General features: G+C 33.9%; 1 protein-coding gene across 9 annotated transcripts in view; it reads left to right on the plus strand.

Moving 5' to 3' along the window:
- The window catches only part of DNAH7 (dynein axonemal heavy chain 7), a 104,574-nt gene that overhangs the window by 55,261 nt on the left and 24,328 nt on the right, over positions 1-24,985 (plus strand). For all 9 annotated transcript variants that reach the window (XR_004752556.1, XM_035332228.1, XM_035332229.1 and 6 more), the window contains 14 exons: positions 1,779-1,905; positions 2,781-3,000; positions 4,102-4,974; positions 5,800-6,029; positions 7,063-7,393; positions 9,140-9,486; positions 10,755-10,935; positions 12,270-12,455; positions 14,578-14,741; positions 16,975-17,129; positions 18,010-18,200; positions 22,328-22,461; positions 23,156-23,491; positions 24,541-24,667. Coding sequence is in view for 8 of the 9 variants with exons in the window: in XM_035332228.1 (XP_035188119.1) it covers positions 1,779-1,905; positions 2,781-3,000; positions 4,102-4,974; positions 5,800-6,029; positions 7,063-7,393; positions 9,140-9,486; positions 10,755-10,935; positions 12,270-12,455; positions 14,578-14,741; positions 16,975-17,129; positions 18,010-18,200; positions 22,328-22,461; positions 23,156-23,491; positions 24,541-24,667 (3,602 nt within the window). In the remaining variant the exon portion in view is untranslated. The remainder of the gene's footprint in view (positions 1-1,778; positions 1,906-2,780; positions 3,001-4,101; positions 4,975-5,799; positions 6,030-7,062; positions 7,394-9,139; positions 9,487-10,754; positions 10,936-12,269; positions 12,456-14,577; positions 14,742-16,974; positions 17,130-18,009; positions 18,201-22,327; positions 22,462-23,155; positions 23,492-24,540; positions 24,668-24,985) is intronic.

Genomic DNA, 24,985 nt, shown 5'->3' on the forward strand with positions numbered 1-24,985 from the left:
TAGGCCTGCAGTAGATAAACTGCAAAACCTTACTTGGTAAAAAAATGGGGTAAATCGTATGATGGCGAGGTCGTTATATTTTTCATAACCTGATAACATGTTGACTATGTGTAGTGATCAGTGTTGATTTACTTTATCATTTTTTAGTTAGAAATATTTTATGCATACTTTATCAATTACGATAAGGAATTAGTGTTTCTCTGATACGATTGTGTTTACTTTTAAATAATCTGTACACTCTATTTCCTTCGAATCGTGTAACAACTTCATGCTTCCTGAAGAAGCAAAACTGCTTCTTGCAATCAGTTATCAGTGTGTTCATCCACAGTTCAAAGCACTTCATCTAAGCATCAGTCTGTGGAATAACCAAGCAGAAACTGCGAAGGAAAGGCATAACTTAATTGCACTCCTTTTTTACATTGGAAATAGCCAAATCTTGGAGGTGCTTTTCTGCAAAGCCTCCCTTCATGCTATGTTCCTGTTCCAAGTGACTTTTAACTGTCTTCCAGTTTTCTTATTGTTGAATGGATTAAAACACACACACGCGCGTGCGCACAAAACCAAACAAAAACCTGATCATATGTACAAGTTGAATCAAATATATTTTGAGAACTCACAAAATTATATTCTTCATTCCAGTCTGTTTATTATTTTTTTCTACTAATAAGAAATTAAAATCTGAAATCTGCATGTTTACGTATATTAAAGGAAATATAAAGCTATTTAGAGCTACTTTCTTAAAGTTAGAATTAAAACTCATATTTGAAAAATATTATATTTTGCGTAAAATTCATATTTATATCCCAATAGCTTGTTTCAACTTGCCATCAGTGCACGTGCAAAATTTAACGTGCATTGTAAAGTGCTGTGTCCAGGAGACAAACGTGGTATGGAAGGAATTACAATGAATAAATTACAATGAATATCTCTCCTTTGCCCTATTCAGGATAAAATAATGAGATTCCTAACCAGATACTAGGAATACGTATACAGTTATAAACTGTATATATACACGTATATGTGAATATAGACAATTACTAGTTCTGCTTAGTCTCAGCTGGCTGAATGTGAGACAGTTCCATGAGTCTTATGGTTTCATTAGAGCAGGGTCACACCTGAACTACTAAGTCACGCCTCTTTACTTACTGTGCTAAATGTGTTTGCCTTTTGCTATGGTCCTGATATTAGGAATGGTACATTGTCCACTTTTCAGCTACTTCTTCCTAATTTGCTGCTATAAGAAGTTTTAACACATTGTGCAGCATCTTAACGCTGAATTCCCAACAGAAGGAACAAATATTCATTACATTTTATATCTTCCTATTTCCATACATGTCTTCGTTATCCAAATCACGGTATAGTCATAGCAGCTACTAACTCTAGAACTGGGATAAAATTTAAATTTAGTAAGATATACAGTACTAGTTGTAAAGGCTTCTTTTGTGGTGACACCTTCAAAAATCAAGAACATAGGTTTGGAATTTATGATAAAAGCTTTCTTCTTTAACAGAAATGTAGTTAAAATAGTGTAAAATTATCCATCTGTAACTTGACCATTTCAATCTTTTTTTTTTTTTTTTAACAGATTCTGTTCTCCTGTAAGATATAATGACTGTTTTTACTGTCTTGTTGTTTTCATTAGGTTTATGACAGGGTGTGGTACTTCAGCAACACTGCTAGCTAAATCAAAGATGACTATTAGAAAAAAAAAATGCTAGTTTTTCCCTGTTTTACTCTAAGTTTTTAAGTTATTTATAGCATTGCTTTCTAATATTTAGGTGGTGGCCGAAACCCAGTGACACCACGATTCTTGCGACACTTCAATAAAGTTACTATTAATGAGTTTGATAATGAATCCACGTACACAATTTTTTCTAGAATCTTGGACTGGCATCTGACTATATGGTAAAGAACCTCTAGATATTGAGAAAAATCAAAATGAGTTTTTAAATTATGGTACTAGGAAGTCTCAAAAGGTATGTCGTAGGACCCTGCTCTTGAAAAGAAATGACCATCTTTTCTATTCTGTGCCTTTTGTGGTATTCATTACTCCACAAAACTAAGGTTCATGCAAAAATTCCCCAGTGGAGAAGTGCTTGTTCTGAAGACTCCAACCAAGTTTTAGATTAGCTGAGGCTAATTCAGTTATTTGGGATATTTCTATAAACAGTATTCTTTGATGTATAACAAACAATAGTAGAATTTGGTTAGTCGTTATTCATAGAATAGAACTGGAAACTGTTCTTAAATTTCTTGTGATTGGAGAAGGCTTATTATTTCTTTGGCCTTTCACCACAGCATAATTTTTGATTCTATGATTAGGAATTTTTATATTTTTATTTAAGTTGCACTATCCTATCCATTCAGACAGCTAAGTCCCGAAAAACTGTAATATCTTGTTTCTAGACGAGGCTTGTGCTTTGACAGCTTCTGACCCTTTGAAGGGAGAAGACAGCAAGAGTTATTTGACCTACTTTCATGCTGCTGTTGTTAATCATAAAAATGGGGGAAAGGGTATTAATTAGTTGTCTAACATAGCCAAATTTGTCAACATGTTCCACAGTTACTAGATTTGATTTACAGAGTTAATCTTGTTGATCCCGTAAGAGAACTAAGATTTGTAAAACTACCTGTGAGGAAATATAATCTTAGAATTTTAAAATTGGCATGGACTCAGAAGTAAATCAGTATACATACATAATATTGTTTATTAATTCACATGCTAATATGATGGAATTGTGAGATTCACCTTGTTCTTATCATCTTTTATAACTTGTCAGTTATAGCTTTCCATCACAATATGTAGAATTGACTCCACAAATTATTAATGGAACCATGCGTATGTATAACGAAGCTATGAAGAATCTGCTTCCTACTCCAGCCAAATCACACTATTTGTTCAATCTCCGTGATTTTTCACGTGTTATTCAAGGTGTTTGCCTGTCAAGACCTGAAACAACAGAATCCACAGGAATGATGAAACGTCTTTGGGTTCATGAGGTAAATCACCTAATACTAAAAAATATTTATTATTATAAATAAGAAAAAGATGCAGATTTGTGTATAAACGTTTTTGTAATATTATTTTGCATTGGCTAGCAGCTGTAAATTGATACATTCATGAGACAGGATTTTGTCTATTGTATGGGCAGAGGGAATGAGACTTGTTCGAAGTATGAATTCTCTCTCAGTAGACAAGCTGACTGTTGATTCCTTCAGTTTCATGTGAATATGTGCTCTCTGCAGCTTCGAATGTCTGCACAATCCTTTCAATTTCTTCTCTTCTTCCTCCCCCAAAACAAAAATTAATGGTTAGAAGAACTGCAAGTAGTCCTGAGTCATGGAAATTTTAGTAATTTAGTACTTTAGTAAAGTGTTTCCTAATCTTTCAGTCATAACAGGACAGACACTCTCTACTTTTTTTTTTTTTTTTCTCCTGGATTAAAAGAAAGCAATGTTGGTTGTTGGTAATTGTTGCTTTTTAAATATTTAGCAGTAGTTCATAGAATCAAATCAAGATAAAGTGACCATGGAAGAAATCTTTAGTGATCATGTAGTCCACTATACTTCCCCAAAGCAGGATCACAGAGAAAAGATCAAGTAACTTTTGAAGTTTTTTTTCGAAATTTCTTAGAGTTCTCTAAGTATGAATACAATCCATTCCAGGCAATCTATTCATGCTGTTCACTATCTTTTTCATTAAAAAGATTTTCTAATATCCAACTGCAGTCTTCTTTCCTGAAATACAAACCCATATCTTGTCCTATCTGTCAGTATACAGAAAGATCAACATACTCCCTTCCTCTTTGCAGCAGCCTTTTATACATTTATCTAATATGTTAATAAATGTGTAGTGTGTGTGTATATTTCCATGCAGACTTTCACTTTAATTCCAAAATAATATTACTTGTCTCAACTGTTCAGATTGATTCTAAATACCTATTTATTTTTTTCTATGTAGTGAAGTTTAAGATAGATATATATTTATATATTATTCAACATATAATATTTTGCAGATTGGTATTTGTTTTATCTTGACTAAAAATATATAAATTCAAGAGCAGAAGCAACTATTTTAAAAATTACATTTTTATCTTACAGGTACTTAGAGTGTATTATGATCGCTTGGTGGATAATCCTGATAGGGCTTGGCTTGTTGGATTTATCCAAGAAGTAGTGAAGGATGATTTACATGAAGACTTTCATGAACTTTTCCAGAATCTGGACTTCAATAACGATGGAAGAGTGGAAGAAGATGACTTACGTAGCTTAATGTTTTGTGATTTTCATGACCCTAAGAGAGATGACACTAAATACAGGGAGATCAGTGATGTGGATCAGCTGAGATTAGTTGTAGAGAGTCACCTCGAAGAGTTTAATAACTTGAGCAGAAAGCCAATGCAGCTTGTCTTGTTCCAATTCGCTATAGAACATATTTGTAGAATTTCCCGCATTCTGAAACAGCCTCGCAGCCATGCTCTTCTTGTTGGTGTTGGAGGTAGCGGTCGACAATCTCTTACTCGATTAGCAGCCCATATGGCTGAGTACAACCTTTTTCAGGTTGAAATAACTAAAAGTTATGGTATCAATGAGTGGCACAAAGACTTAAAAGTCATACTAAGAAAATCTACTGAAGCAGAAATGCAGGGAGTTTTCTTGTTCACAGATACACAGATAAAAAAGGAGTCATTCTTAGAAGACATTAACAACTTACTAAATGCAGGTGAAGTGCCAAATCTCTTTGCAGTTGATGAGAAACAAGAAATTTGTGAACAAATGCGTCAAATAGATCGCCAACGGGACAGGACAAAACAGACTGATGGCAGTCCTATGGCTCTTTTTAACATGTTTGTTGATCGTTGCCGAGATCAGCTTCATATAGTATTGGCAATGAGTCCTATTGGAGATGCTTTCCGTAATCGCCTTCGTAAATTTCCAGCTCTTGTCAACTGCTGCACACTAGACTGGTTTCAGGTAAAAACAAACAAACAAACAAACAAACAAAACTTTTTGTTGGGCTTGTTTTTTCTAAGGGAAATGCAATACTAACAGGACTTCAACCCTTTTTGTAAAGTAATTCTCTTTGGTCAAGTTAGCAGTGAAAAATACCTTAGATTTTCTTAGCATCATATTTTAAATTGTTTACACAATTAGAATCATCTTGACTGTAATTTAAGGCCAGTATAGGCAGAATGCAAAATCATCAAGAAAATAAATATCAGGATGTAGTATAAAACTATAAATGGATGAGCACAGTACTGTAGATGCTGTAGATTTAAATCTTCTATTGTAAGGACTACCAGAATCTATGGTCCAAAAATTTTGAAATCTCTGTCAAGGATTTTCCCCACTACTCTGCAGAAGGATTTTTTTCCATCTGAATGTTATATACAAAAGGCTTCATACATAATATTTAAGAAGTAGGATTTAAAGAATTGAGGAAATTAAATTTCATCAAGTTTTAAAAGGTCCTACTGTATCTTTAAAAAATATTTTGAAAAGGAAGAACAGAGACAGTCATACACCCCTATGGATACATTGAAAATGCAGAATTTTTCATATAGTAAAAGTATTTCTTCTAGATGAAAGAATATGGTGTCCTTGAACACCTCTAGATCCTAGATATTTGAATTCTTTCCTGTACTGTTATTATCCTGTTTGATAACGATGGTTCAGGCCATTTCTTTATGCCTCAGTGTCTTCATCTATGAAATGGAGTAAAGATACTTTAAAAATATATATTTTGAGATCAATGACTATGAAGTACTGAATAAGAGAGCGTTTATTCATTTGTTTCAGACATGGCCTGAAGATGCATTAGAAGCAGTTGCCTCTCGCTTCTTGGAAGATGTCGAAATGTCCGAAGAAACTCGAAGTGGCTGTATTGATATGTGTAAAAGCTTTCACACATCTACCATTGTTTTATCTGACTTATTCCACGCGGAACTGCAAAGACGCAACTATGTTACACCTACTTCATACTTGGAATTGATCTCCACTTTTAAAACTCTACTTGGAAAGAAGCGCACGTAAGGATTTGTATTTATGACCTTTTCTAATGGAACCCAAGTTCTCAAAATATTATTTTCTATTTCCTATAGCTAATCTGAACAAAACAAATGAATCTAGTAAATTTAAATTGATAGAATTGTACATGGATTAAATATATTCCTAGAACATGTACTTGCTTCTTGGACAAAAGGATTGACTTGATGCCTACAAAATATTCTTGCATTAGAACACTTCTAGCATTCCTTGTGTAGCTGTATGTTGATTATATATATATATATGTATATAAGGTTGCCAGAATAATTAATGCAGCCTGCTTCCTCTGAGATTTGTTGGAGGATGTTTCCATCTTCTGAGTTGCTAGGTGCCATTGGTTTGCTAGTAGGGTACAGCTGTGCTATATCTGTGCAGAAAGGACCTCCAAATGCATATTCACATCTGTTCTTCTCTCATGGATACTAAGATGAAGTTCCTTTCATTTTATTCCCACTGGTAGGACACTGCCATGACAATTAGGACAAGTGCTTAATTTGACCAGCAGGCTGTGTGAAGTGCTTTGTGCAGCAAGAAATTCCAGGAATAAAGGAATAATCTTGAATATAATGACCTAATGTCTTTGGAATTTCTTCACTGTTGGCTGTCCTCGGAGCCATTCAAATTCTGTTGCTAAAATGATTTTTCTCAATTTATTCCGACCTCACCTCAACTAATAATTTCTTCCTACTCCTTTTCTTGTCTGTTAACTACTGTGTCATCTTGATTTTTTTTAGCTCCTGCCAACAAAGTGGCAAGAGCTTAATAATCACTTAAATTTGTCTTTATGTGACAATGTATTTATCTGTATCCCAACTTCTGAGTATGCGTGGTAGAACAGGTAAAGACTATGTCTCAAATAACTCCTGCTATGTTTACTATTTGTTTAGCAAATTAAACAAGCATGGTAGAGAATTTGCTTATTCAGAGTAGTGAGAAATCTGGGGAATGGGTCCCAGTGAATGAAGTGATCAAGTACCAATAAAATATCGTTATAATATAGTGGTGTGTTTTTTTCAGTAAGGTGATGGAAATGAAAAGAAGATATGAAGTTGGCTTAGAGAAACTGAACTCTGCTGCGTCCCAGGTAGCCTTAATGCAGTCTGAGCTGGAAGCTCTGCAACCTCAGTTACGGGAAGCTAGCAAGCAAGTTGATGAGATGATGGTAGTTATTCAAAAAGAGTCCCTGGAAGTAGCCAAAACTGAAAAAATTGTGAAAGCTGATGAAGCAGTGGCAAATGAGCAAGCTATGGCTGCCAAAGCCATCAAAGATGATTGCGATGCTGACTTAGCTCAAGCCATGCCTTGTTTAGAAGCTGCTCTGGCTGCCCTTGACACTCTAACTGCACAGGTATGTCTGACAGTATGTATTTATGCACTAGAGAGATATTCAGATAAACAAAAGCATGGAATTATATGTCTTTTCATATTTTACATTATTCTAACAAACACAAAGTTTTATAGTTTGAAAACTTCTTGAAACCTTTCAGTGTTTTTTTTCTATCCAAAAAGCTGTAAGACTATATTTTTATGAGCTACAGGATCAAATATTCTAAATATTTCAAAATTCATAATTATAAAAAATATTCTGAATTAGCAATAGAGAAGTTACAAAAACTATACTTTTCATTTTCTTATTCAGAACCTGCTAGCCTGTCAACTATTATTTCTATATCCTGTCTTTCAGAGTCTAGAAATCAAAGTTGCGATTCTATGTCTCCCTGTGTTAAGGACACATACTCTTCTTAAGAGTATGACACTGGAGGGAGACACTTCTGGTTTTATAGTCTTCCTTGCCTAGATAATATTTGGACCATGGCAGGATGCAAGGAAGTTTCCCAGATTGCAAAAGTGAGGGTGGACTATGTGTACTTCTGCTGTTGTTGCTAAAATGAGAATTTTCAAATACTTTCAAGGAAATCCTAGCTGGAAAGCAGTTATTTTGTTATATACAGTTATTTTTTGGTATCAAAAGTTTTAGACTAGGTCTTTATCAGACCATTGGCATGGTTTGTGAAAGTAGTACATGACTTAGTCACTTCAAGGCAATCATACTTGTGAATAACAAAACAAGAACAAGGCTTTGAAGGCCAATTAAGTAATTAATTCTTTAGCTGCTGTGAATGCCTAGTGTATCAAAGAAAGGAATATTATAATACAAGAGAAAAAAATGCAGCAGGAACTTCCAGTGGAAAAAAAAGGGGAGGTTTTTCCTTAAAACATAATTACATATCATGATGAAAACGGACACACACACTAAAAAAAGGGTGTGTAGGAAAGCTTACAGTACCTATACAAACTCTGATTCACCCTACTCTCCTCTCATGATAAGCAGAGCAGGAAACAGGTTGCCAATTGTGCCCATAAACTAGTTAGTTTGCTAACCTTCTGTTTAATCAGTTGTGCACTGTGTGTAGAATTGTTTAATTATTTTATATTATTTTCTATATTTACATTTAAAACTTTGCTTATTCATACCCTGTTTCCTTCTCATTACTAGTGAATGAAGAGAGAAGCTGCATCATCAAAAAAAAAAAAAAAAAATTGTTTCCCAGTGTTTTTCTTTCTTTCAGTTGATTCTTCCCTCATTCAGTTCACTCTGGAAATTTAATAACTGACCAGAATACAAATAGATTTATCTCTATACTTGGAGTGTATAGGTGTTTAGTTCTGTGCTGAAGGCAGTTTTTACCTTATGCTATCTTAAATTTACTAATAAACTGCTGAAGTGATTCTTTTAGTTTGAAAGTATCATATTAGAGCCTGAACTGAAGCACAGAGTTGGAATATCTGAATTTATGACTGAAGTGCAATGCCCACTACTGACTTAGGAGCAGAAACAGTACAACTAAAAATGAGTTAAAGATGAGATTTTTTTTTCTCCTCTAAACTGATTGTTGACTAGGTTTCACATCTTTTTGTTTAAATGTCAGTGTTTAACCTGAATAGCACCTTAAAGAAAGAAGTAGAGTAGTAAAAAATGAAATAATCATATTTCTAAAAGAAAATATATATATATATGTAAATATATATATATATGAACTACTAAAGGTTGTGCTTTTGTTTCTTTCTTTTTGTTTGTTTGCCTGTTTTTAAGGATATTACAGTAGTTAAGTCCATGAAGAGTCCTCCTGCTGGCGTCAAGCTTGTAATGGAAGCTATATGCATCCTTAAGGGAATAAAGGCAGATAGGATTCCAGATCCAACAGGTTCTGGAAGAAAAATTGAGGATTTCTGGGGTCCAGCTAAGAGACTTCTGGGTGACATAAGATTTCTTCAGTCTCTTCATGAATATGACAAGGATAACATTCCCCCAGCTTACATGGCTATCATAAGAAAACAGTATCTTACAAATCCTGAGTTTGTACCAGACAAAATTCGAAATGCTTCCACAGCAGCAGAGGGTCTGTGCAAATGGGTCATAGCCATGGAGTTTTATGATACGTAAGTATGGATAAAAAAGTTAAAATAAATTTGATTTAAAAGATCCGTTTATTTTAATACCAAAAGAGATCTGAAATTACTTCTTACCAGTGGGAAATTTGAGCAAATAAACAAACGTTCACTCATATCAGATACCAATGTTTAGAGCATGATTTTCAGTTCTAGACTTTTCTGAGAAGGCATGGGAGCAATATGTTCAGTTAGCAAATAAAGTTAACCTTTTAGAAAGCTGCATAGAGGCAGAGGTAGTGACAGAGGCATTATTGAAATGTCTTTGGAAGCTTCTGAGAGTCATATCAAGCCCAAATTATATTTTTGGTTACACATTGTATTTGATGCAGTGAAAAAAGTGTGCTTAGTTTTGATGATGTTTCCTAATTTGAAACATTAGGAACCCCCATTTAACAGTAAATCAGCACTGGGATGACTAGGGCTAACTTGTAATTTGAAATTTGAGTCATGGTAAGTAGCGCATGCTTTCATTTGAGAGGATGTTTAGTACTTGACAAACAAGATGAGTAAATGCACACTTGGTAAAGTTTTGAATTTGAGAACAACTTTAAATATTATAAAGGCCTGTTTTCAGAAAGAAAATTAACTAAAAATGTGGACCTTAAAGGGAATATGTAACTTACCAGTAAGAGAGGGGATTCAATAGTTATGAGGCTAATACGTATGTAATAACATTTCAGTTGATCTAGGACATTCTAGCATGTTTTCTTGTTTCCTTTTTTTTTTTTTTTTTTCTTTTGGAGAGATTGTATGTTTTCAATTAATATGATGCTTTCAGTATTTTCCTCATGAAAGCATCAATGGAAAAGATTGAAATCCTCAAAGTTCTTAAAACTGGAAAATAGAGTTAGATACAAAAACCTTTTTTTTTTTTTTTTTTTTTTTTTTTTTTTCTCTTTTTTGTACAGTGTATGTGTAACTTATGATTATTTGTGTGTTTCTAATGGCTCAAATCTGCATTGGATCCTAAATTGTAATCAAATGGGAACGCAATTTGGAAGGATAACTATTTTCACTTTAAAGCGTTAGCTGCTATTACAGAAAATTTTGCAGAAACTGCTTAAGTCAGAAGGTATCAGCACCAAAAAAAGTGATGAATGCCAGTTGTGTTCGATATCATCAAATAACGAAAAACAGAATGTTGCGTAAGCTACTGAGTAGTTCCCTTCATCTTTTCTATGCTCATTTTTTTAATGCCAACCCTGGATTGACAATGTATCTTTCAGATGTTTAATTTATTTTTTGGCCTTATTTAGAGTGACAAAAAATGTTGCACCCAAAAGACTAAAGTTGAATGAAGCTGAAGGAAAATTAAAGATTGCTATGGATGGCCTAAGAAAGAAACAAGCAGACCTGAAGGAAGTTCAAGATAAATTGGCTATACTCCAACAGACCCTGGAATCCAAGAAACAGGAGAAGGCTGACTTGGAAAATCAGGTATATCATGCAAAAGACGAACTGTTGTTCTGTTGTTTTTTTAGAAAATATATTTACAATTTGTTTCTCTCTCAAATGAGATTTCTCCTTTTAACTGCCAATATGTTGAACAAGTCCTATTCCTAGATTACCGTTTTTTTATTTCATTATAATGGTCTTGAAGTTACATTATAATGGTCTTGAAGTTACAAATAGGCAAAGCATGAGGAATAAATGCTTTAAAATAATGAAAAATGTAGATATTATGAATTTTGTGATACCCCTCTGCTGCATCCTCTCTCATATCTGCTTTCTTGTGAGGTGGTAAATTTTTAATGATTGTAATAAAAATATGATTCTTTATTAAATTGTAAGTAAGTACATTTAAAGTTTTGAAAGCTTGCTTACACCTTCTGTGCCAAAACAATTTTGAGAATGTTCACGGTAAATAAACTCTGCTCCTGACTGCTAAATAGCCATTACGTGTGCAGAGATAGGCAATGTTTTGAAGATGGTCATTTTTATTTATTTCTAAGATTTACAGTACAACCAACACCATGAGGTTTTGTTACAAGAATAGTATCAGAATTTGAAATGGAGCCTTAATTCTTGACTGTAGTTAAACTCAGCTCTTTGGGTGTTTCTTCTGTAACCTGATATGGTAGTGTTTGGAAGAAGGGAGGACTAAACTACCTGAGCATTTTGTTACTAGCATGGTATAAATTGGCTGTTGTGGTTACCAGAAAAGGAGGGGAGTTTAACAGCAACAAGAGTTGGCAACGTTTTACTCCTGTCCTGCAGCTGAAATGTGTCTCTACTACATAGTAAAGAACTCTAACAGAGCTGGATTAAATTCCTCTTCAATGATATTTAAATAATATTTTTATTAGATTCTAAACAAACTTGGAAGGATGGCATAGTTGAAAACCTACAAAAGAAACAGGGATTATATATTCATAAGGATGGTTTTTTTTCCACAGGAAAGAATATGCCTACTTTCATGAAAGAAACAGTGATCTCTCTGAGGTGTTTTTTTTCCTCTTGTGACATGTCAATCATTTCCTTGACTTAATATTTTCCAGATCACATGCAGAGCTATTGTGAATTACATGTTTTATACTATTTTTCTTTCCTAGTTTAGGTGAAAAATGAACTGAAATTTTATGGAATTTACTGTGTTGGTACTGAGATTGTTTTGGTTTTTAAACAATTCCATTGTAATCAGAAGTTTTCTTTCTATTCCATGAAATTATGTAGAAAACACCTGCACAGAAAAATAGCCTTTGAATGCTTTTGATGTTTGTAAAATATCTTTAAAGTGATCATGTAATGTAATAAACTATTTTTTTTCTAAGGTTGACTTATGCTGCAAAAAACTACAGCGAGCAGAACAATTGATTGGAGGCCTTGGGGGTGAGAAAACTCGGTGGAATGAGACTGCTTTGGAGCTGGCAAGGCAGTACATCAATTTGACTGGGGATATACTTATTTCATCAGGAATTGTAGCTTACCTAGGAGCCTTTACATCCAGCTACAGACAAGTAAGATGCACAGTAATTTTGTCTGTGTGCTTTGTAATAATCTAAATTTAAATCATTTTTATTCTACTATAAAGTTTATATGTTTAAATTATATTTTAATAGAATTTATAAGAACTGCAACTGTATCATATGATTTTGAGTTTTGTTTATAAGTACTGTAATGTACTTATGTAAAGGATAGAGTCCTTTGATTGCTTCTCTTCTTTAAAGCAACTGCCAGTAACTTTATTCCTCACGGCTCTGCTTAGTCCTATTCCAATCAATAGCTACATTCTCCTTACCTTTAGGGAAGACAGAATCAGCTCCTACTTCAGCAGCAACACAAGCAAGTTCTGGGTGTGGAGTAATTCTCTATAAAAAGAGACAAAAGATACAATAGCTCAGTAATATAGCAGATATGTGCTTGTAACTCCCAGTGAAATAAACAGACATTCAGAATGCTACAGAATTTTAACATGAGAGTGGATTTTAGGTATCTCAATTTTTGGATATCAAAATTAGCTTGACTTTATTTATTTATTTATTTATTTATTTATTTTTCTGAACACCAAAACTTCCCACTGAATTTAGCTGGAGAAATTAATGCCTATCTCTGTTGAAAATCAGATCCAGGTTGTCGTAAGTTGCTAAAAACTCAGAGGAAAAAAAAATCCATGCATCTTATTTGAACATAGATGTAGATATAATCCTTACTTCTTCTTCCCCTTATTTTCTATCAAAGTACTTTGTCCGTTTTTCTTTAGAAAATTTTATACTGTTCTTTCAAACTATTGTTTTCTTCACAACATAACTATTTTGATATTACTCTTAAATCTTTCTAGAAAGAGGGTTTATGGTATGATTATTTATAGTTTAAATAAATAGCAATATTTACAGTTCCAAAATTATGTAATTTTTAGTGTTCTCTTTTATGCTTATAACCTGCATTCTAAGTAACTCTCACTTTGTGTCTGGGTAGGTAGGATTACTTCTGGTGAAATATCTGAAATGGTTCTGAACTGTATTCCTGGCAAGGGTAGATAAAAATGTAGATGATATTCATAAAAGACATGTAGAGACATATACATGCTTATTCACTAAAAATGAATAGATATTGGTTTCATACTAAAAGCTTAGTATAACTTAAATTATAGTTTTTTTTTATTATAGTTTTTTCTTTCTGTGAAATAGTAGGTATGGATTCCTGGTTGCTAATTATTACTCTTACGATTGTGCAGACACACATTAATTATGTAACTCTCAAGAACTGTTGGATGCACTTTTGTGCAGTTCATTTTGCCTGCTCTTGTTCTTTTTATCCCTCTAGTCTTCACAAAGAAAAGGTTATGATATCTTTTGGAGTATCAACCTTTTTTATGCAAATTGATAAATCCTTTATTCACCATCTCTGTGAATGTCTCTTACCCTTTAGACCATTTGCTTTAGCATGTGTTTTTTGTTACTTGGGGCTTCAACACGTAGTTTAAAACTCTGTAGCATACTTCTTTGACCTTACACATATAAGGTGTAATCATATATAAGATTGTGCCCGTCATATGAACAGACTTTTTCTATTGTTTGTTGAGAAGCATTCTTTCTAGTGGAATATGCTTTTTGGTTTACATATTTAAAGGTGTGTGCCTTCATTTTTATTATGCACCATACAAATTTATAATTTACACAACTGTATTGAGTTATATGATACAGTAGTGAAAAGCAACACTAAATGGTAAATCATTGTGTTATTAAATTGTTAAGTTAGCTAAGTCTTGAAAAGTGCTTATTATGTGTGTCCCGAGGGTTGAGTAATGAACTGTTTTTTTGTTTGTTTTTCCATTGGAATATGTGCATTTGTTCTACTCATTCTATAGTATGGAAGACTACTGAGGTGGTAATAAAAGCATACTAAGGTTCTGACTAAGTAAACCTCTATCTTATATATAGAAATCGTATGCAAAGGTATTTTTAGAGACATTTTTAGGCATCTTAGACAGAAGCATAAGTTTCTTTATATCTGAAGATATAGTGATCTTGTATGTAGAGATTAGTACAGGAAATGCGTTGAAAAATATATATTTGTATAGTTTTGAAAATTTTGTGAATAGACAGAGCTTTAGTTAATGTTTGCTTTCTTCTTATCTAGATGCAAACTAAAGAATGGACGTTATTTTGTAAAGCAAAAGACATTCCTTGTTCTGATGATTTTTCCTTAACAAATATCTTGGGAGAACCAGTGGAAATCAGAGCTTGGAATATTGCTGGATTACCCTCTGACACTTTTTCTATTGATAATGGCATCATTATCTCGTGAGTAAAAAATAATTAAATTCTTACAATGAATACTTGTTATTAAATATCTTCTTACAACATGCTTTTCATTTAACTACCTGTGTAGACACGTGTTTTTTTGTTGTTGTTGTTTTGTTTTTTTTGCTTCAGAGCTGGTTTAAACTGTATAGCTGGCTTAACAACCAAAGTTATAAAATTAAAAATGACAGGAATGGTTCAATTTATAAGAAAGAGTAATAATACCTTTTCACTCTCCTTTTTATTTCTATTGATTGCTATTATGATACAACTTTTTTTTTTTTTTCTTATTCTTTTTCCTACAAACATGCTGCACACTGGATTGATTACTCTTCAGTTTAAGACATCCTAAAATGCTTCACTCAAGACAGGGGAAAAAAATAACCTTCAAGTAAATATATAAGTATTTATGACAATATATGTTAGTAGTTGATCAAATCTTTATGCTGGAGTAAGAGGAAGCTATTCACAGGAGAAATACAAAGCAGTAAATATTGTATTCTGCAGCTTGGCTTTATCAGTATTTTAAAGTCATGAGAAATGCAAGAAGTGAAGGAATAGAATTTTCAATGCTTTTCTTGTAGTATAGCCAGTAGTTACGGAAGTAATCATGCTTCAAAAACTACAGCTCTTTTAATTTTAAAGAAATATGCTAGTATCAGTTGCTACCAAGAAGCATTTCTGCAGAGCTACTGAAGATTATTCTGCTAATCTTTCTATGAGGGTCACATACTTTTTCTGTCAGATGATACTGGAGATTCTATAGGTTATGTCTCAATTACTTTATGTTCTATAAAGAGTTTTCCAGTTTATTTTGACAAGTGGTACAAGATCTTAACATCTACGCTTGCGTTATGACTGTTAAAAAAGAACCTCTCAGTTCTGTCCAGTATGCTTGCCAATACAGTGCTGCTGACTTTCAGCTACTAGGTTTTGTTCTTGAGGCAACTGAAGAGGAATTGACCATGAAGCAATGTTGTTCTGATTGGCGTTCTCTTTGTGATTGCTACCTGTTCACTTCAATTCACATCAGTTAGTTCTGTCTTTTCTGTATAAAGAATAAAAAACAGGTTAATGGCTGTCAACTAGGCAGGTGCCAAAGTGAAAAACAATACATTGTAAAACAGAAGTAACGCGCTAGCTAAAGAACCTCAACATATTTTCACTTGACTTTAAAGTTAGGATTGATTATATGTCTGGAAGCAAAACTTCTTCCTGAAGTTAGCAGATATGTGCTGGGATAATGAATGTAGTGAGTAACTTCTGTAAGCAATTACTGTATTAATAATTCAATCACTCAGGCTAAGCGGTTGACAAACGTTAATGAATTCAGCACTTCCACAGTACATCCTATCACTTCACTTTTATAAAGCTTTAATAAAAATTCTCTTTGAAATAATGGAAAGATGATTAGCACTTTAAAACTAAATAACGATAGCTCTTAATTTTGAAATATGAGATTTACCTCAAATTGAAAATACGTATTATGCCTGTAATTACATGTTTATGCCTAGCTTTTATTTTAGGGCCCCAAGAACCATATAAAATGCATCTCAAGCCTTTTATAAATTAAAAAATCGGAATTAAAGATCTTTTTGGAAACACACACGGTGATTGCTTATGCATTCCCTTATTGTTGATGAAAACTCTGTGTGTTTGGCTGTTATAAGGGAACGCTTCTTTAGTTAGTGTAACTACATGTGGTCAAGAATACTGCAAAAAAATCCATGAAGTAGTTACTAAGTCTGGCAAAAAATAAAATCCAGAAGTTCTGCCTGTCCATTGCTGCTTTAGAGTTAGGATCTAAAAGGCAGATACCTATGAAGCTGCTTATGTGTTTCCTTTTATTCTAACTGTAAAATCTCTCTTCAATAGAAAATTCTATTAATTGGCTTGAAAATGCTAACTTATTTTTATCATTACTATATTAAAACTGTTCAAAATTTCCAAACTCAAAGTGATATTTTTGTTTTTAAAATGTTAAAAAATAAAGTGAGATGAAACTTTCTAGGAAGTAAGAAGCATTATTCTTATGTACTTTCTTAGAATATCCCCCCCCCCTTAGAAAGGGAGGTATTATTTTTTGTAAATAAAGTATTTGCCTACTACAATTTTATACTTATGTGCTTTTGTTGTAATTAAAAAGTAAATAAATTGCCTAAAATATCTGCTTTGACATAAACATTTGAACAGCTTTTATTTCAATTTTGAAAGTTTGTGTTTTTCCCTTTAGTAATGCAAGAAGATGGCCTCTGATGATAGATCCTCAGGGTCAAGCAAATAAATGGATAAAGAATATGGAAAAAGTCAATAGCTTGCATATAATCAAACTCAGCGACCCTCAATTTGTTACAACACTGGAAAACTGCATTCAATTTGGTAGTCCTGGTAAGTTATTAAGTAATGAAAGTGTAAATTACCAAAGAACCTGGAGAGGGCACAATTAACTAAAAAATGGAACTCCAGTGAGTGTCAAACATTTCTCTTTTTGATCCAAATTAGTGCTATAATAGTTGATGTCCCCACCCCTGGTTAAAAGCTACTTCTCAGCACAATATAATTCTAATCCTCAGTTTAATTGGTATCTTTTAATTGCTCTATGAGACTTGTCACGTCTTTATTTTTATATTAAAATCATTTGATTTCTAAAAAGCTATTATGTTTTTATTTGGCTTTTCAAGAGTATAAATTACTAGATTGCTAGACTATGATCATTTAATGATTCCTGTACTCTGCATAGTAATTTTACTGCAGTTATTTTACTCTTTTACCCTCAAACGTAAATAAATTAATGAAATACATGGCTGTATCTGCAGCTATTTTTTAATGGATAACTGCCCTATAAATAAATAAATGGATTGTTCATTGTCAATTACTTCTCTCTTGATTTAGAGGTTCTTGTAGGTTTACAGTGACAATAGAAGCAGACTTAAGTACCCAAAATGACTTCTATGCAACATGGCATTTAATTTGTTGTTAGGTCCCTTTTTGAAAATGGTAGCCTTAAACTTCTAATCCACTGGCAGCAGTTGCTTGCTTGTAAATTGATACACACTAATAATTAAGAAAATAAAGAAATTAAAGGTAAAGTTATCTGCTTTGTTGTTCAATTAGCTGAATACTCTAAGAAACATAACCTTATCTGTAGATATTGTTCAATTAATGTTTTTATTGTTTGCATGCATTACACATTATACGTATGTATTGTAAAAAATAATAATAATATATATGCCAAGATAGCCCTACTAACTCTTATGTTCTGTTGAAGTGCTACTGGAGAATATTGGAGAAGAACTGGATCCTATCCTAGAGCCACTTTTGCTGAAACAGACATTTAAGCAGTCAGGAAGTATATGCATTTGCCTTGGAGACTCCACTATTGAGTATGCACCTGAATTCCGCTTTTATATTACAACTAAGCTGAGAAATCCACATTATCTTCCTGAAGTATCTGTTAAGGTAAGAATTTTGAAAATAAATGTTCAAACTGTGTTTTAATTTTAAAATGATTCCTTAGCTACAATCAAGGAAGAGTTTCTGGCATTAGTTGATTTCTCCTCACCTGCAAACACTGCTCTTTTTGACACTGCTGGAAGCCTGGAATCATCTTGGAAGTGTTGACATTTCTCATACTTAATATTTCACCTTTCAATTCTGTCATTCTTTAATACTGTGGTAATACACTTTTACCAGTATGGATCTCCTGATTCTGTTTAGTCACCTTTATTGTAAAAATATTTACAGGGACTTAATATAGTAGTCACCTCACATGCTAACTCTAAATTAGACTTTCATATTCAAGATTTTTATTTGTAGTAGAGTTAGGGACAAGAGTCTGAGCAAATGTTGGCACTTTACCTTGTTTATAAAAGATAGAAAATGTATTTCCAGATGTGGTGGTTTTACTCAGGTGGGTGGCCAAGCTCCACCACAACTTGCTCTCTCACTCCCCCTCCGCAAAGAGGAACAGGGAGAAAATACGATGAAAGGGGCTCAAGGGTTGAGATAAGGACTAGGAGATCACACAGTAATTATCGTGACGGGCAAAACAGACTCAGCATAGGGAGACAGTAAGATCTGTTGCCTATTGCTAACAAGCTAGAGAAGTGAGGAACAAAGGAAAGAAACCAAAAGCACCTTCCCCCCCATCCACCCTCTTCCACCTCCTCCCCTCCCCCTGAGCGGCGCAGGGGAACGGGGGAATGGGGATTATGGTCAATCTGTAGCGCTTCTTCTCCGCCACTCCTTCTCGGTTGCTCCCATCCCCTGTGCTGTGGGGTCCCTCCCACGGGATGCAGTCCTTGCTGAACTGATCCGGGGTGGGCTGCCCACAGGCAGCAGCTCTTCAAGAACTGCTCCAGATATGGCTCCGTACCATGGAGTCCATCCCTCAGGAGCAAACTGCTCCAACCTGGGTCCCCCACGGGCAGCAGCTCCTGCCAGCTCACCTGTTCCTGCGTGGGCTCCTCTCCACGGGCTGCAGGTCTTGCCTGGAATCTGCTCCAGCAGGGGTCTTCCACAGGCTGCAGTCTCCGTCGGTGCAGGTCCACCTGCTCTACCATCGTCTCCTCCACAGGCTGCAGCGTGGAACCCTGCTCCACCGTGGTACTCCATCGGCTGCAGGGGGACATCCTGCTTCACCATGGGCCTCACCACAGGCCGCAGGGGACTTCTGCTCTGGCGCCTGGAGCACCTCTCCCCCTCCTTCTTCACTGACCTTGGCGCCTGTGAGGCTGTTCCTCACTCCTCTCACTCTCCCAGCTGCCGTGTTCTTTTTCTCTGTCTTAAATATGCTCTCACAGAGGCGCAAAACAACATCACTTATTGGCTCAGCTCTGGTCAGCAGTGGGGCCCTTACCAAACATGGGGCAACTTCTAGATCCTTCTCACAGAAGCCACCCCTATGGCCCCCTGCTACCACAACCTTGCCACATAAACCCACTACACCAGATTTGTGTATTTGATATCAATAGCCATTTTTATTTTTCCATTAGGGTAAAAAAAAAATTGTTTCCTATATGAAAGAATAAAATTGGTGGTTTATTCTTCTAGAAGTTGCTAGGGAGATGTATTCCACTTTTTATGCACCATTGCTTTTAAGAAATTGTTTATAGAAAAATATTGAAAATTTACACTTTGGTTAAACATAGGCTAGTGAAAGACAATCTTGAAATCAAAATTTTGTAAACTAATGTGATATTCAGCAAAATGGAAGAGTAAGTTAAGTTTTAATCATGAAGGAGTACTGATGCAGGAAAAATTCATGAAAAATAATGAAAGGCAATAACTTTGTTCACTTCAATAAACATGACCTATATGTTGATCTTTTAACAAAGAAGTTAATTAGCTGCAGGTTCAGAAAAAAAGATGAAATATGAAAATGCAAAAGATTTACTCAGACTACATATGCATTTAAACTGTATATGAGGATTATTTCATAAGAAAAGTTTTTTATTTAACAGAATTAAAATCTCCTAGTTGCCAATCAACAGTCAATACAGACTTTAGTGTGTTCTATGCAGCCAGGTGTTAATTGCTGTAACAAGCAGCAGTTTGTGACATTGCTGGGTATACTCCTACCTACACACGCTGTCGAGAGCTAGCCAGCTAAGGTGGTTTATGTACACAGAGAAGTAGGCAGAAAAATATCTATTTATTGCTGCTAATTTACTAATATATAATTATTGTTGCTAATTGCAACACACATTGATATACTTGTCCTAAAGATTACTCAGGAGCTAGCTAGAGAATCTGGTTATTGACATGGTTATCATATTTCACAGAAAAAGATTGTACTGATTTCTGATGTCTTACATAGTGAAGCATTCAAAGACACAGAAAATATATTTACATGTATTTATAAAACATACATACATTTGCAATGATTAGACACTAAGTAGTTTTCCTCTGTTTCTAAGATTATTAATCAGAAATAGCACAAGTAAAAAACCAACCAACCAACCACCACCACCACCAACAAAAAACACTAAAAAAGATAATTTTCAGCACTGCAGATCCTAACAGCACTTTGAGCTTAAACCTCAGTTTCAGGTATCTGAACCAGCCAATGTTTCAGAGCATGGCAGCTCTGGTTGAAAGTTAACTCATAAAGCTGTATGTAGCTGTCCTTCTACTTTGAGGAAGGGAAATTGAACTTATGAAAGTTTCCTGATGTTTAGAAGCTTTAGGTTCTTTTTATATTTCCCTTTAGGCTACCAGTACTAAAATTGCTAAACTAGATGGGGAAGAAATAGGCCATGATCCTAGTGAAGATACTATTTATTCTTAGTGTTATATAAACTGTTCTCCTAAATTATTTTCAGATGAGGCTTACAATAACAAATGACTATTAGTAGTAAGTGATTTATAATGGTAATAATGATTAATAACTATTGATAACTTCAAGAATGTTAGAATATTATCCCTCCTAATTTTATAAACAAAACTTATGAAAAAAGACATCAATACTTTGACAATTTTCAGGCATTATTAGTGAAGTAAGCAGATCAAGACAAATCGATTTTACAGGTATCCTGTATCCTAACTGATCGTGAGGTTCAAGCTCAATGTTCTTTTGAAATAGTAGTCAACAATCATCTGTGCCCACCAAGAAGCCCAGAGAGAATCTGTAGTCACTATTAGGTGGTTCCTTAAAACCAATTATTTCATCAGTCTTAAGTTGATAAGTAAATTTCCTTGGTTTTGCACTGTGTGCATCAACTATTTTCTAGCCTCCTGCTACATTGTATTCTTCACCTTTCACATGTGCAACACTATGCTTTTCTACCACTTCAACCAGAGGATATGGCTTTTACTGGATTGGTTATAAATATGTCACAGCATAGGAATTCTTTTAAATTATATATATTTGTCACATATTTTCCCATGAAAAAGAGAAAATTGTGTTATGCTATTTCTAGGATACAAATGCCCTTGGTAATAACAACAACACAAATTGCATGTGAACAGGGCCATTAAAGGGAGAAAATTTATGTTGGATAGGCACTACTAGCTTGAAGTAGTACTCCAGCATGTATGTTTCCAGTTACTTTATGAAAACAGCGCAGATTTTAAATAAGATGTTTCTAAGCACCATAATATTTCATTTGTGTGGGTCTTCATCTATATTTTCATAAAATACAGTGTCAGCATCCCATTTACAGTGGGATGTAGAGGTTAAATGATTTTTGAAAACAACAGCAAATTTATTTACAAAATCTGTACATTAAGTTGAATCTTCGATTCATAGAAATGTCTCTAGTGAAAACTATGTAATGCATACAGGTATAAAATGGGAAGATCCTTCTTATATGTACAATTGTTCACCCATGGCATATGGACCAATCACTTGAAGCACTGAATTCCATGTAATTTTGAGGAATAGAATGGAATTCTGACCATGAGAAGGCTGCAACAAGAATGTATAGCGTTCTGGACTAATCCTTGTGTTGGAAAGCCAACTCCATCTTAAACCCTCATCCTCCATTAATTTCAAATTTTGGTTAAGAATATTACATGAGTAATTAAAAAAGAATAAGCTTTTGAATTGCATATGGCTCTCTTTCAAAACATATCTCTTCTAACAGGTAACATTATTGAATTTCATGATAACTTCAGAAGGACTGCAGGATCAACTTCTTGGAATTGTAGTTGCAAGAGAAAGGCCAGATCTTGAAGAAGAAAAACAAGCTCTCATCCTTCAAGGAGCTGAGAATAAAAGGTATCAAGATAACTTCCCTTGCTAGACAGAAGCAGGTCTTAGTGTAAGAAAATATAAAGCATAGAAAATACACTTCATATACTTTATAACGCGTATCAGTTTTAACAGGAAATCCAAGACTGCTGTTTTTGTTTGTTTTTTAAAGGCTGATTAGGATGCATGGTCTTACTCATATTCCTACTGGTTTTGGCTTTCTTTCACTGAGATGGTTTACTGTTTCTGGGATTATAATAAAATGTTAAAGAGCTTAACAGGGGGTTGTGTAATTGCAAAATGTAATTCCTGATCCTGTCCTCCATTTTAATATGTTCCTTTCTTGAAGTTGTTGACATACGACTTTCTGCTCTTGCAGATTTTGATTAGATATTAATGGATTTTTTTAGACTTTCTTTCATTGTGTGGTACTTTTGCAGTGATTGTACATGCAAAAGGCATTTTTTCCTGTAGGGCAAAGCATGAAATGTGCAGCATTCAAAGTACTGTGGCACTTTCTCCCTTTCCATTTGCAATAATACCGTCAATTTTTAGCCTGAAATTAGCTTAATTTTTCAGAAATGTGAGGTAATGTTTAATGACCAAAATAAAAATTTTATTATATATACCTAGCACAAATAGAATCTACATGTTATCTGTTATGGAAACTAGCAGAAAATGACAAATTTTCATAAGTGACAAATTTTGTATATTATTTTAGGCAACTAAAAGAAATAGAAGACAAGATTTTAGAAGTTCTTTCAGCTTCAGAAGGAAATATTTTGGAAGATGAAACTGCTATTAAGATACTGTCTTCTTCCAAAGTTCTGGCTAATGAGATTTCTGAAAAGCAAGCAGTAGCTGAAGAAACAGAAAAGAAGATTGATGCTACTCGTATGGGCTATCGTCCCATTGCTATACATTCATCAATCTTGTTTTTTTCTATAGCTGATCTAGCCAACATTGAGCCTATGTACCAGTATTCTCTCATGTGGTTTATTAACCTTTTCATCATGTCTATAGATAATTCCGAGAAATCAGAGGTTTTACAAACAAGGTAAGAGTGATAATTTGCCATTTGTAATTGGCGATGTATTCACTGTTACTCCAGAAATGTTACTGTTATTTCTCCAAAGTGTATTGGGTCAGACATTGCATTTTAAAATATTTTTTGTACTTGTCAGGTATTTTTCTGGAAGATAATTTATTCATAGAAACAAAATGGTATGATATAATACAGGTGCAACATATTCCACTATTTCTATTTAGTAATTGGTACCTCAAGTCATGTGTGAAATTGCAAAGTACCAGATAGATAAATATGGTCCACTTGCTATGACTTTAAATTTCATTTCATGTATGAAAGGTACGTTTCATTTCATATATGCATGTCTTCAAGAAACAGACAAACTTTTTTTTGATCACCATGTCTGAAGTGGAAGAATACCCTCAGAATAACTACCTGCCAAAGGACTGGTGATCTAGATAGCTGGAAAAAAAACATTGCACCCCTCCACATCTTTGTTATTACCTTGAAAGAAGAATTTGAAATAATGATGCAAATTCAGTATCTGCATTTCTAATCACTTGTATGGGTTTTTCATTATTTTGACTAGGTATTCAAATGATTTAACTTAAACTTTTGTAAAACAACCCCCAAGGAGGCCTTAGGTGGTCTCCTTGCTTGTTTTTTAAAGAAATGTATTGATAATAAATCACAACTTTTTAATATATTTGTATTAGTGTATTGAGGAAAATAGCCTGTAGAATGGGAAACATACTTCAAATGACCATTAAAATAGGCTGGTTTGATTTTGGCATTGGTATTTATGTTCATAATGAATTTTAAGATCATTGTTGTTTTGTACCCCTCTCAAAAGGGACTTCTCATTTCCTCTAAAAAAACACATTACTAAAATGTAATTCCACTTAAATAATTTTTGTTATTTTGCTCATAACTTGGAACATATATTTAATGATTCTTTTGGGGGTAATTGACCAGAGTTTATTGCACCAAAGGAAATCCAATTTGTTTGTAATAGGTTTCCAGAATACACAAGCTTTAGTGATATTAATGGAAGATTGTTCTTTTCCTGACATCTCTAGGTTGAAGATTCTCAAGGATCATTTTACTTACTCACTTTATGTCAATGTCTGTCGCTCACTGTTTGAAAAGGACAAGCTGCTCTTCTCTTTTTGTCTAACTGTGAATCTTCTGAAATACGAAAAATTGGTAACTAAAAATAATTTGCAGCTTGGTATGATATGTATATAAAACTGCATATGCAGCCTATCAGTAATAGGAATTTAGAAGATAAAATAGAAAAATAAGTTTATATATAATAATATATAATCCATAATCGAGGTGTTTGATTTTAATAAGTAATTATAAGCATTGAAAAATAATCTCTAGAATAAAATAAGTATGTAACAAACAGGTCTGGCAAGTCCAAACTAGGTGATAATAGTTTTTCTAAACATTACTTAAATCTAAGTCTAGCCTATATTATTCTAACAGTCAACAGTTTCCAAAATTTTACTGTAACATGTT

The sequence above is a fragment of the Oxyura jamaicensis genome, chromosome 7, assembly GCF_011077185.1.
Source record: "Oxyura jamaicensis isolate SHBP4307 breed ruddy duck chromosome 7, BPBGC_Ojam_1.0, whole genome shotgun sequence".
NCBI classification, from domain to species: domain Eukaryota; kingdom Metazoa; phylum Chordata; class Aves; order Anseriformes; family Anatidae; genus Oxyura; species Oxyura jamaicensis.